At 43.6% G+C, this 15,928-nt stretch overlaps 1 protein-coding gene across 1 annotated transcript in view; it reads left to right on the top strand.

Moving 5' to 3' along the window:
• The window catches only part of LOC310772366 (proprotein convertase subtilisin/kexin type 4-like), a gene marked incomplete at both ends in the record, with an annotated part of 388,877 nt that overhangs the window by 246,846 nt on the left and 126,103 nt on the right, over positions 1-15,928 (top strand). Inside the window, 4 exons of the mRNA XM_083632151.1 lie at positions 812-900; positions 6,731-6,903; positions 8,662-8,877; positions 10,340-10,443. Coding sequence (XP_083488277.1) covers positions 812-900; positions 6,731-6,903; positions 8,662-8,877; positions 10,340-10,443 — 582 coding nt within the window. The remainder of the gene's footprint in view (positions 1-811; positions 901-6,730; positions 6,904-8,661; positions 8,878-10,339; positions 10,444-15,928) is intronic.

The following is a 15,928-nucleotide window of genomic DNA, read 5'->3' on the forward strand; positions in this document are numbered from 1 at the left end:
GCTTTCCTCCCCCCCCCCCCTTTCCCCTTCAGCATTCATGCTTTTCCCCTCACTTCCTTGATGTCTTTCATACTAGAGTTTGAAGTCACCCTACAGTATGGAAACTAAGCTAATACACACTAGAAAACAAATCTATTGTTTTTCTTTCATAGCCCCTATATTGTATACTGCAGCCTGCCTGACTCCAGACCAGGGATGTAGTGGAGGCTACATGTACTGCAGCCTGCCTGACTCCAGACCAGGGATGTAGTGGAGGCTAAATACACTTAAACCTGTGACTTGTCCCGCCTTTTTAGGCTGACATAAATCTTCATGATGTAGATTCATAGTATACATCATAGTGAGTAGTGTCAAACTGGTGATTCGCAGGATGCAGCCAAGTTCACCACAGCCCAAATGAGCGCAACATTTTCACTAGATTTCACAGCCATGTCATGGTAAAAAAAGAAAACAGTACGACTACATACAGTATATCGTCTCAGATGTCATTTTGGTGCTCTGTGTTTCTCTGTGTTGGTGTAGGCTGTTGTATGAACATCTATTCAATGTCAAAATGTTTGCTGGAGGTCATATGTAGGTCCTAGTGTAAACCAACTCGTGTTCCAATCACCAGTATTGCATCTCAGTGTTTGTCTTCGATCCTGCCATCCTTCCTCTGCACTTGCAATTTTCAGATCTGGTTGCATTTAATTGCCGACCTTCTTGGCTTACTCTGGGTTGTGCTCGAGGCAACACATAACAAAAAGTGAAAGGCACGTCTGCCGATTTTGTCTCAGCATGTGGCTAACAGTTTATTCCCCCTCTATTTCAGTCATGGCACCCGGTGTGCAGGAGAAGTTGCCATGGAGGCCAACAATTCCTACTGTGGCGTAGGCATCGCCTTCAATGCCAGGATTGGAGGTCAGGGGAAGAGACTGAGGGAGGCAGTACATTGCGGATGTACTGCAGTGCCCACGGACTATGGCGTGACATGAAAAATAACTGTTTTCAAAAACAGTCCTAACATCTTGCTCATCTCTTCATTCAAACCTCTCTACATTGTATGACAATCCAATTTAAATGATAGAAAAATCTATAATTTCCAATAGTATTACTAACAGGATGATAAATGCCCAACATGAACATTATCATTACCAATAACTACAGTCATTTGTCTCAGAGGGAGCAGTGTCATATTGTCAGTAGCCTTTGTTCCCTTGCCCCTCTGCAGCAATGCAACAGACCAGAGTGCAGTCTACAAGCACCAGAACTGACTACTTTCAAAAGCATCAATTCCAGCGGGGAAAATGCAATTTGTGACCGAACACCGAACCCAGGCTCATTTAACTTGACAGGAGACCCATTTTATGGCAAAATGCACTTTTTCGATTCAGTAATTAATAATTCAAACAATATAATTTATTGGCCCCTATTATGCGATACATCACTTTAAAGCTCTGGATACAATGATCAATAATCTATTATACAAATTATGATAAAACTAGAAAAGTGCACTCAATAGAGTGCAGATCTCCGCCAGGCACCGCTACTGCCTAACCATGGCCAAACCAGACTCAGGAGTCAGACGGTTAACACACGCGCGCGCGCACGCACGCACACACATGCGCACACATGCATGCACACACGCACGCACGCACACACACACACACACACATGTGCACGCACACACCATCGACATAAAAAAACTGACAGAGGATCTTTTAGATCGCTGCTCTGGCGGCTGTATCCAGTATAGGTCACAAGACCCGCCTCCCCCATGTTAGTGGATGGGGAAATGGACAAACGAAATAATCACAGTACACGTCAGATAATTTTTTCCCAAAGGTGGTTTGTATCTTTTTAGATAGTTATTATCACGCTAGTCTCGCTGGCCAGCCTCCCCTCCCTTCCGGGAGAGGAGTCTGGCAGCGCTGGTCACCATTATGGAATTGCGATGGGTGGCGCTTAGCGGCAGTGCCCTTAGTTGGAAAATTGTTTCCAATAATCCAACTTGCCATTTTCAGCATGTATCAACGAGCTAGCGTGTACGTTTCTGCCCTTAGCTTGCCAGCTAGTTAGTTAGCCTTGTTGTTTTCACTGCGGCGGCAGGGGACTATTACAGTGACACACAGAGGAGGGAGTGGAAGCCGCTCTGATTGACATGGTCAGAGCCAATGACAGAGCTTCTTAAAGGGAGAGTTCGGTTTGTTTGAAGTGGGGTCCTATCAGCTAGTCAGATACACTAACTTAATTAGGTACAGTGTTCTTGAAGCGGGGCGCAGCGTCGAACGAGATCCGGCACCCAGAGCAGCAGCATCACCAGCTTTTTCTCTCTAAGTCCTGGGGGTCAACAACTAAACAAAAAAACGTAATTTAGCCACCTAAAACAACGCCCACCTAAACAAATCGATATCCGTGTACATCAGTGGTGGCCGGTGAGCTTGGAAACAGCAAAATGTTTCTCCCGATCAATTTGACAGGGCTGTAGTTCTAAATATATACAACAATGGAGGGCTAAATTTGATAGACTTCAGCTCTAGGGGTGGGAATCGTGGAGTAACTCACGATACGATACGGTCATGATATTATCACGATACAGCGATTCTGAGATAATCGATATATTGGAAGTAATTTCATCTACGACACATCACGATATCTGTGTAGCTAAAGAGAAAAAAAGGCAAAAAGCAGGTATTATGTATTTATTAGCAGAATTGACATGAACTCAGTCAGAGTTCACTCACTCACTCCACACCATTTTCGATACCACGGAGGAAAAATTACAACACATCAAGTATTTGTATGCCTCCGCCGGCGATAGCCAGCCAGGCCGGAGGCATTATGGATCCGGGTTGTCCGTCCGTCCGTACGTCCGTCCGTCCGATGTTCGTTAACGCGATATCGGAACGCCTTGACGGAATTTAATCAAATTTGCCTCAAACATCGACTTAGACTCAAGGATAATCTGATTCGATTTTGGTGGTCAAAGGTCAAGGTCACTGTGACCTCTCGAATGCCATTTTCAAGCTTGTTAACGCGATAGCTCAGGAATGCCTTGACGGAATTTCATCAGATTTGCCTCAAACATCGACTTGGACTCAAGCATGAAATGATTACATTTTGGTGGTCAAAGGTCAAGGTCACTGTGACCTCTCAAACACCATTTTCAAGCTTGTTAACGCGATATCTCAGGAATGCCTTGACGGAGTTTCATAAAATTTGCCTCAAACATCGACTTGGACTCAAGGATGAACTGATTCGATTTTCATGGTCAAAGGTCAAGGTCAGTGTGACCTCACAAATGCCATTCCCAAGTTCATTAAAGAGATATCTCAACAACGGCTTGATGGAATTTCTTCCAATTTGGCTCAAACATCGAGTTGGACGCAAGGATGAACTGCCACTGGCTGCTATTGAGCCATGCTGACCCTATTTAACAGATCTTTTTTTGGGGGGGGGGGGGGGGGGGGGGGGTCCAGTAATGTCTTTTTTTATTGTTGGCTGTAAGATAGGCCAGGGATGAATGAACCAAACATGCAAGAAAGGCCCTTTCCTTTTGTGAAATCAAATGTCTTTAGTCTTTATTGGCTACAATATTGTTTATTGGCAGGTAATTTCTTTTTTTGAATTTACAATTAGGACTCAAGATTCTTATGAAAATACCCCCTCTCCAAAAAACAAAACAAAACAAAAGTAAAACATGCCCCCAGTGCAGAAATATGGATAAAAAGGTGGCATTATAATGCACATACTAAAAAACAAACAAACAAACAAAAACGTCATCTGGGCAGATAACACCTGTGACATCATACAGCAGAAAACTTTCCAAAACACCCAGAATCAGCGTTGCCAGACGTACAATAGTTATCGTATTTGTGCGATAATTTAACACTAGAAACGATCATTTTGACCCTCTGGTACGATAATTCAACACTGCCCAGAATGCATTTCGGCACTGAAGGAGCAAGAGAGAAATCGCCATATCCCCTCTCCCAAGGCAACTGTTTTAGTTTCTGTTAATTTGACTGGACTCAGGTGTATAAGACGGACGGACAGACGCTCGGTGTACGGCGGTAATGATCCGAGGGAACGTCACAGGTGTTATTGTTATTGTTATTATGATATCCGAGTTTTCATGTGCCAGCTGCTTTACAAAAACGAGTCAAGATGCAGCTATGTGTGGGGGAAAAACAAAAAATAAAAGAGAATCCTAATTACTACATAAAAGTCCGACATACTGTATGAATGCAACCTGCACCATGCTCTTTAATGGGGAGTACATGATATGTTTGAGTTATAAAACTCTCCACAGCACTCATAGACATGCATGCCTCAAAACCAATTTCATACGGTGGGCGTCATTGACACGGACTATAAAAAGAAGGATCCATTGGTTGAACCCTGACTCTTGAACTCTCTGCTGTGATCTTTAGCCTTTGACCTAGCTTCATTTATCAGAGGATGCTGAGAGCCTCTTGCAGAATTGACAGGCAGGGAGAAAAACAACATTCACGAGGTGAGACCAGGAATCTCTTTCCCCAGTTAGCATTGCTGTTACCTAGCTACTACCTCTATTGTGTTTTATCAGGACTCATCAACCCAGTCAAATACACAGGAGATGAAAGGACACGGTCCAAAGGAAAGATGCAGGTTGGACGTCCAGGTTGTGCAGCGGTAGATTACCTGCCTACCAACACAAGGGCCGCAGGTTCGAGCCCCCTTGTTACCCCGGCTTGGTCGGCCGTCCATACATGTACAGGCACAATTGGCTGTGTCTGCGGGTGGGAATCCAGATTACTATAAGGGTATGTCTCCGGGTCGCTGCACTAGTGCATCCTCTGGTAGGCCAGGGCACCTGTTCAGGGGGGAGGGGAACTGGGGGGAACAGCGTGATCCTCCTACAGGCTACGTCCTGCTGGTGAAACTCCCTACTCTCAGGTGAGAAGAAGTGGCTGGTGACTGCACATGTATTGGAGGAAGCATGTGCTAGTCTACAACTCTGCCCAGATCGGCAGAAGGGGTGGAGTAACGACTGTGACAGCAAGGGCATTGGCCAAGTACAATTGGGGAGAAAAGAATCTCTCGAGACAGACTTTCGACTTGCACTGAAAAACTGTGTAACAGCACTCGCAGGGTGCAGGCTTGCATGCTGCTCTCTACCCCATCAAAATGGAGTGAACGTGACCGGTGTGTATTCAAAACTGATTTTCAGTGTGTAGCAAGTTGCTACTTGCTAGTAGCAACGAGCTAGCGATGTTGTTGTTTCATAGCGACAGAGGGATTTGAGAGCCACACGCAGTGAGGGGAAAGGAAATCCATAAATGATCAGAGTCGGTTGGAGCCAATGGCAGAGCTTGCAGGGAGTGGAAAGGGATTTTCTTCCGCTGCCAGCACACAGCATCGAAACGAGGCTGCCGCCAGAGGTTAGAGAAAAAAATATACTTTTTCTTAACCGATGGGTTCCCAGATTGGGGAAAAAATGAGGAAAGGGGGGGTCTGAAAAAAGATGCATGTTGTGTTAGATGACTATGTACTGTTAGATCATGTCTTGACTACATCACTACAGGACTATGTCACTGGACTCCGTTAGATGATGTCATAACTACTGTGGCGATGATGTCGACAGTGATGATGTCATAGTTTATGATAATGTCATCCTCGATGATTCCACTGATGATTTAATAAATCGTCGATGATGTCATATACAGTTCAAGAAGGCTCTGACTGGTGGCCAGGTCACTACTATAGTGATGTCATATCTCACTGATGATGTCATAACACAATGTGATGTCATGTTCTTGAGCTGTAAGAGTCAGCTCTGCCAGCCCTCGGGATCCGGTCGTAAATCCAATTTCTGATCGATTTTGCAACAGCCTTCAGTCTCCACATTTGCCTGTTGCCATTTCTAGTTACCAAGCGCCCAGTGTTCAAGTTTTAGTTTAGTTTAGTTTATTAGTTTATTTGTCAGGGAGCATATACAATAAGACATTCATCCGTATAGGGGAAGAGATGCATTGTAACAGATTTAGCCATAGGCTAATTTCCATCTGGAGTCCCTGGGCAGGTGGATTCAGAAGCCATTCAGAGTTAAGAAAACACAATAAACACAATAAAAGCCGCCAAGTGTCTGCGAATGAATCCACTTGACCCCCGCCTAACATGTTGAACCACTGGGTGCTGTTTTCTGTGCTGGCTGTTACCTCTGTGTGCGCTTCTGCTTTGGAAAATTTACTTGGAATTCCCAGGGCATTCATTTACATAAGGTGGCCCAATTTGGAGGCTGTTTCTGGATGTACACAGTAAATGAACACGATGAATCAACAGAAAGAAGCCCAATTAAGCCAGATGAATCCGCCTGAATGAACGCATCTCCAAAAATGTGTTTGTCACACAAGCTTCGTTGGTAACACTTTATTTGAGGCGCATTGTGATGCATTACAAGCTAATTAGAAGCCCATTAGAAGCATAGATAAACATTTCTTACAATATAATAATCAGACAAACATCAGAAAATGTTATTCATTTTCATTTTATGTGTTAAATGTGTTTTCACACGTTGGGCGTTTTGTATCTGATGCATAATCATCATCATGCGCTCACAATGTGCTATAATGCGCTTATGATGCCTAATGTCTTATGAGCTGCACTTCAACCTTTGTATCAGGTTTTTGTATTTGTATTTGTTTTCATTCAGTCTTTCCACAAGCCTGCCTCTGAACTCTGACCCCTGTGACCTTTTCGATCTGCACAGGTATCCGCCTGCTGGACGGCTCTGTCAATGACGCCATGGAGGCCACGGCTCTGACCTTCAACATCCACTTCATCCACATCTACGTGTGCTGTTGGGGCCCGCGGGATGACGGAGCTGAGATGGGAGGGCCGGGCAGCCTGACAGAGCAAGCCCTCTGGCTAGGAGCTCTCAAGGCACGCCTTTCATCTCCCAGTTCACCATGTTTGTCTGTCAGACATAAAGGAGCCATTAAAACTGTCAGCCGAGCACCAGATTGAAAGGACAAAATGTGGAGTATTGGGATTATGTGGCATGGTCTTTGATGCAGACCCCCCCCCCCCCCCCCCCCCCCCGCCCCCTGAGTTCTTACAAAAATAATGGTCATGGCGATGATCCAGATTAGAGGGGATTTAGAAATATTGTTTGGAAAACGGGTTCATCAAATAGTGTTGATGTTGCTGTATGTTATTCCCTCATCTTTCTAGGGAGCTGATTCAGAGTTGTATGAGGTTATGTGGGTCTTAGGTAAATTGAGATACAGTATGCATTCCGATTGGGCCAGTTCAATATGGTGGCATGGTACTGTATGATGGAAAATCAGGCCATGGACCTTTCTCCTTCTCTGGCTTCTCATATCTTTTTGCTAGCCCTAAAAAAAATGTTAGGATGATGGTGCGTGAGCTTTTATGCTATCTCGAAGCGTAAAATGTTTTACCCAATAACTAAATGATGCGATAAATAGCAATGGAAATCAATTTTTCTACCCTATAGTAAGGATGAGAAGTGTGTGCGTGTGTGCGTGCGTGTGTGTGTGTGTGTGTGTGTGTGTGTGTGTGTCTGTGTGTGTGTGAGAGTGAGTGAGTGAGTGAGTGAGCGAGCAGAAATTTCTTCAGCCACAGCTATGTCATTCTAAATGTGATCAGGCTGAAACTTTCAGGAAGTGTAAAGAGCACCCATGCTGGTGACCTGACGGAGCCGGATCTTTTTATTGGGTATAATTGCCCTTAATTACCTGGGGGGGTCCAACTCCTACGGGGGTCCGCTAGTAAATAATAATAACAGTAGATCATTGACATGGTCGGCTCAATGAATGGTGAGATTACTTTGCACAAAAGTGGCTTTGGACATTTTGAAATGTCTGTCCACCACAAATGGCTAGAAATGTCATATAGAATGTGAAACCATGTGTAAGGTGCACGAATGGTTGTATTCGTTTTGGTGTATTACTATATTGCCAAGTGCGTTTCTTTGTGCATGAAGTATGGCCAACACTAGCTGACACTTAAAGGATGGCTTTACCGATTATGAACCCACTTTGTATCATTATAATGTCGTTAAATATAAGCAGATGGGCAGTGTTTACCTTCACTATGTTTTCCACAGAGAAACCCAACTCTGTCCCAAGTCATTAAGGCTCGTTAAGGCTCTCCATGCAATTCTCCATGGATGTGCGCATACTTAAATATTTTAAATAAACAATAACAGCCGCCCTGGAAGCCAAATCGACAGCCCTCAGAGCAGATTCCGGGTCTCTCCGCAGTTCTGTTGTGACGCGCTGTGACACAAAACGAGTCACAGCGACGCGTTTTGCCAGAGGAGGAAATGGGAACTCTCCGTGTGGAAAACATATAGTGAAGGTAAACACTGCCCATCTGCTTATATGAACAACGTTATAATGATACAAAGTGGGTTGATAATCGGTAAAGCCATCCTTTAAGAACAGCTTGCCCAATCCTAATCAAAATTTGAAATGGGCTTACTCTTTCTACTTTTCTCATCAATGTGTTTTTGACATTCAGGAAGCCTATTTATAAACTTCAGTCCACCTGATGTAAGCATCTAAATTGCATTTGATGTTTCGATACTTTTGACAGTTAAATGAAAACATACCTACTGAAATCGTCTTGGTAATTTGACCTTTCATTCTGATGTCCTTCTGTCTGTGTTGGCAGGGCCGAGGTGGGAAGGGCAGCATCTACGTGTGGGCGGCAGGTAACGGTGGGATACACAGTGACCACTGCGGCGCGGACGGCTACGTCAGCTCTATCTACAGCATCGCCATCGGCGCTGTCACTCATGAGGGGAAGCCCGCCTACTTTGGCGAGCCTTGCCCCGGGGTAATGGCCGTCACTCTGACAGGGGCCAGCGAGGGAGGCGCACTACCTCTGGTTAGTGTGTGTAACGATGAACACATCTAACAACAGTGTTTATTTGTGGGGGGGATTTTAGGCTGCAAGTGTTAGTTTGATACGTATTTCAGAAATGTGAATTAGATAGATTGTGTGTGTGTGTGTGTGTGTGTGTGTGTGTGTGTGTGTGTGTGTGTGTGTGTGTGTGTGTGTGTGTGTGCGCAAATAGGCTACAGCCCTGCTCTTTAGCTCCTGTGGGCTGTGAGAAGCCTGTTAAAGAGCAGCCGCTGGTGTGATATTTATAGAGGCCTGCCAACTGACCTATGTGACATGCTGGGCACATACACACATACACGCAGGCAAGCGAGTGTTAATTGGAGGTGAAGCGAGGCTGAAGTGGAGAGAGGAGGAAGGAGAGGTGTTGATGGCGGAGGTGTGACAGTGAAAAGCCAGGAAGAAACGGTGTGCCAATTTCAGGGCTACAGAAACAGAAATGGCAATTTGATCAGTGTGATATATCACCTCGGCGTCAGAGAGGACTTCTTCTACTGCCTGCACTTCTGCACCTCGCAGTGTGAGCTGGTCAGAGCCCACATGAGGGAGACAGTGTGTTGAACGTTAGGCAATTTAACCAGACTAGGATAGGATGTGTGTATGTCAGTTTAAAGGTGTTACTGACAAGTCATCTCTTTTTTTAATTAATATCACTGTAAAATTGTATTAACACAATGACACTTTGGATAGAAAAAGAGCAACTGCTGCTGGTTTAAATAGCTGCTCCAGTCTGGGAATTCCTTTGGCTTTATTCCCTGCAAAGTCGCTTTCCTTTCCAAAAAAAAAAAAAAAAAGATCCCTCCCACCCCCAAATTCCGGGGTGTCAGCCAGCTCACATGGGCTCTGAATTCATTTGATGATAAATCAGAGACGCCTACACTACTGTACTGTAATTACCTTTAATTCAAATAGACTGTTTGACAGCAAAAGTGTATGATGTTTGAGCATATGAATACATCAAAGCTGCACCAGGCAAGATTTTTATGTAAAAATGCACCCGTCTTATCAACCTCAATCTCAAAGTGGGGCTGCAGCAGAAAAGAGTTTCCCATCCCGCCCTAATTGACAGCTTATAGGTTCACTCTATTGGCTGAATGAAGTTCTGATGTTGGGTATGTACACAGGAAGTGGCAAATCAAAACGTAATGGCAAAATCTAAATGGCCCCTGAACAACAGTGAGCAGGTTTCCATCCAGGGGAAGCTGGACTCACCGACGTGAGATCTTTCCCTCTCTGCCTCTTTGGTTTCCTCTGGAGTGAAAATTGACACGTTGCCCACCAGGCCAAATGACCACCAGGCAGCTGTGCCGTGATGTCACAATGCCTCCTATGACATCATCAGTGGGACAAAAATGGAAACAAACAGAGAACAAACAAACATTGCCAACACATGCTCCCTTTTATATATAGATAGCTGTTGGAACTGTGCTGTTTGTGTGCTCTGTAGGTGACAGTATCAAACCTAGGAGAGGGCTGTGTCACATACTTTGCTGGGACGTCCAGTGCTGCCCCCATTGCTGCAGGGATTCTGGCGCTTGTCTTGGAGGCTAAGTGAGTATCTATTTGCTGATTTATACTACAGACACATAATACTTTTTTTCCCTTTTTTTTCCTCAGACCCATAATACAATAACAATCACAAAGGTGATACTTCCTGTAGGGAAATGCTCTTTTGGCTCACCTCCCTCCACAGCGAGGTCAGAGGACCTGGTAGTGACCCTTCAGCAGGGCGAATGGTCTGTAACATGGGGGCTTTAACTCTGGATCTTTCCAGTTGGAGGTTGATCTAAACTTCACTTGTATTTTTAGAGGTGCTGTTTGTAGCATTTCTAAAAAGCAATATATCATTGTCAAATTAATTGTGATGCCTTGTTTGTTTTGTCTTTTACTTTAGTTTTCCATCAGTCTTTCACTCCTTCCACCACCTGCCATTGTCAGACACTGTCAAACCTTTAGTAGCTCCATTTGTGCTGGAAGAACAGTGCCCACATCAGACTTCTCATCAAATCCTACTTGCTGGCACACCATGTAAAGTGCAGTGTAGAGATTGACACACCATGTAAAGTGCAGTGTAGACTGACACCATGTAAAGTGCAGTGTAGACTGACACCATGTAAAGTGCAGTGTAGAGACTGACACACCATGTAAAGTGCAGTGTAGAGACTGACACACCATGTAAAGTGCAGTGTAGAGACTGACACACCATGTAAAGTGCAGTGTAGAGACTGACACCATGTAAAGTGCAGTGTAGAGACTGACACACCATGTAAAGTGCAGTGTAGAGACTGACACCATGTAAAGTGCAGTGTAGAGATTGACACACCATGTAAAGTGCAGTGTAGAGACTGACACCATGTAAAGTGCAGTGTAGAGACTGACACCATGTAAAGTGCAGTGTAGAGATTGACACACCATGTAAAGTGCAGTGTAGAGACTGACACACCATGTAAAGTGCAGTGTAGAGACTGACACACCATGTAAAGTGCAGTGTAGAGACTGACACCATGTAAAGTGCAGTGTAGAGACTGACACCATGTAAAGTGCAGTGTAGAGATTGACACACCATGTAAAGTGCAGTGTAGAGACTGACACACCATGTAAAGTGCAGTGTAGAGACTGACACACCATGTAAAGTGCAGTGTAGAGACTGACACCATGTAAAGTGCAGTGTAGAGACTGACACACCATGTAAAGTGCAGTGTAGAGATTGACACACCATGTAAAGTGCAGTGTAGAGACTGCCACCATGTAAAGTGCAGTGTAGAGACTGACACCATGTAAAGTGCAGTGTAGAGACTGACACCATGTAAAGTGCAGTGTAGAGATTGACACACCATGTAAAGTGCCGTGTAGAGACTGACACCATGTAAAGTGCAGTGCAGAGACTGACACCATGTAAAGTGCAGTGTAGAGACTGACACACCATGTAAAGTGCAGTGCAGAGACTGACACCATGTAAAGTGCAGTGTAGAGACTGGTGATACTAGTTAATGTGGCAATATTGTTTCATATTAAAATGTTACTTTTAGAGTTTGTCCTACCTTTTCTATCCTCACATCGCATTCACTCTATTTTGTGTTTTGTATCTCCTCCTTTAATACTGATCATCCATCTCCCGTACCTCTTTCTATCTCTCTCTATCCAGATCTCCCACCCTCTTTTCTCATCTCCCTCCTTTTTCCCTTCTCTCTCCCCTTCCCATCTCTCAGCCCTTTTTCTCGCTGGCTCTTAACTGGCCAGCTGTGGGTGGGGCCTGGGGCCTGGTGTTTTGTGGCAGCATCAGTGGCATCTCCGCCTCCTTCATGTTATGGATGGTGCTAGCGGGCGGCTTTAGCGCTCCGGCTGTCATGCCAGGCCGTCCCAGTCTCACTCGCTTGGCTGTAAAACGGAGCGCGGGTCCCCCGGGCGAGGCGACTCCCAGGACATTACTGTTAAAGGCTTTGCCGTGACCCGCCGCCACCGACTAAACTATATATCACCTCGCTCACTCAGCCAGCCAGCATTCTGCTCACGTCTTAATGGTGCCAGATTCTCTCTCTCTCTCTCTCTCTCTCTCCCTCTCTCACTGTGCGTCTTCCTAGCTCTCTCTTTCTTTCTCTGTTTCTCTCACTTGCTTTGTGTTTTCACTCCTCCCCCCCCCCCCCCCCCCCCCACACACACACACACACCAACGCACACACACTTCTGTCACACTCTCTCTCTTACACACACATACACCCATGCAAACCTATACTTTTTCCCTTGCTCTCCATCCATCAGCAAGCGACTGTATGGCCACAAGCATTCAGACACAAGCAGGCTCATAGATACCAGCCATGTACCCATAAACAGGCATACTTACGGCCATTAGGGCTCCACCCACTGATATGCGCTTTTGGCCGATATTTTGTGATTGAAGCTGTTGATAGTCAATATCAATACTTTATGCTTCCTTTGACCATTTTCATGTCAAAGAAAATCCAAACAAATACAAGTAGGCTACTTAGTGTTTCCCTCATACAGTATAAAAAAAAACATTTACACCAAGAGACACAAAAACCATCAATTGTAAAAAAAATAATAATAATAATAATAATGATAATAATAATAATAATAATAACAGAAGCAGCAGCAACAACAACAACAACAACAACAACAACAACAACAACACATGTATGCATACTTGTGTCAAATCTATTCAAGAGCTTCCCATAGACAGCCAGTATAGCATTGATCAAATACACAATAAATATGTAGTCAAACTGCCATATTCATGATAAATGTGGGTGAGACTGACTGTTATACATTTAATAAAAGGCAAATATTGGCCCAGTATATCAGCAAAATGATATGCAGCAGGGAGTTCCCCAATCCCCGGTAGCCGGCGATTTCTCCGCCTACTGGCCTCTGGCCTACCGGTTACTTTATACACTGTAAAAAAAAAAAAAAAAATTACAGTGCACCTGAACGCAACATACAAGATACCCGCTGAATAAGTGTCCAAATGTTCATGTCATTCTGGCCAATACTCCACTTCTGTTATAACATTTCAGTCTGGAATATGGAATATCTTTCAATAATCTTTATGACTAAAAGACTAAAAGTAATCTCATGTGTAAGAAATGACTGTTCTACATTGAAGTAAAAAATGTAAATAATGAACTTGTTGGTTTTGGATTTATTTACCTTCAAGAGTGCATTTTTGTTTGTGTGACCCTCAACACAGGCTTTGAGAATCCCGGGCCACTTACTGATACTTATGCTTAAATTAACCCACTCATATTCTGGTTTATTTCAAGAAAAACATTTTGGCTAGTGGAAATTTTAATTGGCTGGTAACTTCTAGCAGCCATATTGGCAGGTGGTAAAAAAAGCTAATTTCAAGCCCTGCAGGGAGAGCAAGTGGTGACATAGGAGTGAGTGAGAAAAGGATCAAATATTGGTGTTTAAGACTGAATAATGACATCACAACTGTTAATTTAAAATTAGTTATTCCTCTAAACCTGACTTCAAATGCCCCAAATTTTTCCGCGCCAGCGCCGTTCGGCCCCCAACCCTCAGCAAAATCTGGCCCTCTGGTGGCGAGGACATTTTTTTGTGGGTCTCTCTATCATCAAAGTTCCTGGGTTACGGCATGACAATATTTGTTCGGCCCCCTGCAACAATCTGGGTTTCTCATGTGGCACCCCCTGAAAAATAATTGCCCACCCCTGATCAAGCCTCTTAAATTGGTTCTCAAAGTGAACCAGATTCATGCATTTTAGTTTAAAATGTACAAATTTTTCTTACAGGGGGCATGGCCCCCCTAACCCCCCAAGAGGGTCCAAGCAACCCACCACAATCTCTCCAAATCCTGTGGGAAACATAGTTATTAGTATTTTCTTTGTTCTTAAAAATATACATTGCCTGTTTGTGTTTTGCAATATGGATATTGTTTTATTTATAATTAAATTGAGCATTGGGCCTTTATAAGAATGTTTATTTGTATTATTTCAATTGTCACACTCATGGATACATATTTGAGGTTTGTTTATTAATTGGGAAAAGGACCACTGGAACAAACGCCACAAACATGAGCCGGCTACTTTTTCAATCTGACTGGCTACTCAAAAGTTTCAACGTTAACTCTCTGATGTAGTTCTGATGGGTTCAACCCTTCTGACACACATGCCATTTTCCAAAGCTTCTAGTGTAAAGCTGCTCCTCCATTTGCACCTATCTGCTGCTGTATTCAGATGCATGTTCTCTGTATCTCTTCTTGTCATGTGAAGTAATTCTATCTGCTGCTGTATTCAGATGTATGTTCTCTGTATCTCTTCTTGTTATGTGAAGTCATTCTATCTGCTGCTGTATTCAGATACATGTTCTCTGTATCTCTTCATGTTATGTGAAGTCATTCTATCTGCTGCTGTATTCAGATGCATGTTCTCTGTATCTCTTCTTGTTATGTGAAGTCCTTCTATCTGCTGCTGTATTCAGATGCATGTTCTCTGTATCTCTTCTTGTTATGTGAAGTCATTCTATCTGCTGCTGTATTCAGATGCATGTTCTCTGTATCTCTTCTTGTTATGTGAAGTCATTCTATCTGCTGCTGTATTCAGATGCATGTTCTCTGTATCTCTTCTTGTCATGTGAAGTCATTCTATCTGCTGCTGTATTCAGATGCATGTTCTCTGTATCTCTTCTTGTCATGTGAAGTCATTCTATCTGCTGCTGTATTCAGATGCATGTTCTCTGTATCTCTTCTTGTCATGTGAAGTCATTCTATCTGCTGCTGTATTCAGATGCATGTTCTCTGTATCTCTTCTTGTTATGTGAAGTCATTCTATCTGCTGCTGTATTCAGATGCATGTTCTCTGGATCTCTTCTTGTCATGTGAAGTCATTCTATCTGCTGCTGTATTCAGATGCATGTTCTCTGTATCTCTTCTTGTTATGTGAAGTCATTCTATCTGCTGCTGTATTCAGATGCATGTTCTCTGTATCTCTTCTTGTTATGTGAAGTCATTCTATCTGCTGCTGTATTCAGATGCATGTTCTCTGTATCTCTTCTTGTCATGTGAAGTCATTCTATCTGCTGCTGTATTCAGATGCATGTTCTCTGTATCTCTTCTTGTCATGTGAAGTCATTCTATCTGCTGCTGTATTCAGATGCATGTTCTCTGTATCTCTTCTTGTCATGTGAAGTCATTCTATCTGCTGCTGTATTCAGATGCATGTTCTCTGTATCTCTTCTTGTTATGTGAAGTAATTCTATCTGCTGCTGTATTCAGATGCATGTTCTCTGTATCTCTTCTTGTTATGTGAAGTAATTCTATCTGCTGCTGTATTCAGATGCATGTTCTCTGTATCTCTTCTTGTTATGTGAAGTCATTCTATCTGCTGCTGTATTCAGATGCATGTTCTCTGTATCTCTTCTTGTCATGTGAAGTCATTCTATCTGCTGCTGTATTCAGATGCATGTTCTCTGTATCTCTTCTTGTTATGTGAAGTCATTCTATCTGCTGCTGTATTCAGATGCATGTTCTCTGTATCTCTTCTTGTCATGTGAAGTCATT

The sequence above is a fragment of the Poromitra crassiceps genome (genome assembly GCF_964638095.1).
Source record: "Poromitra crassiceps genome assembly, chromosome: 1".
In the NCBI taxonomy this organism is placed as follows: domain Eukaryota; kingdom Metazoa; phylum Chordata; class Actinopteri; order Beryciformes; family Melamphaidae; genus Poromitra; species Poromitra crassiceps.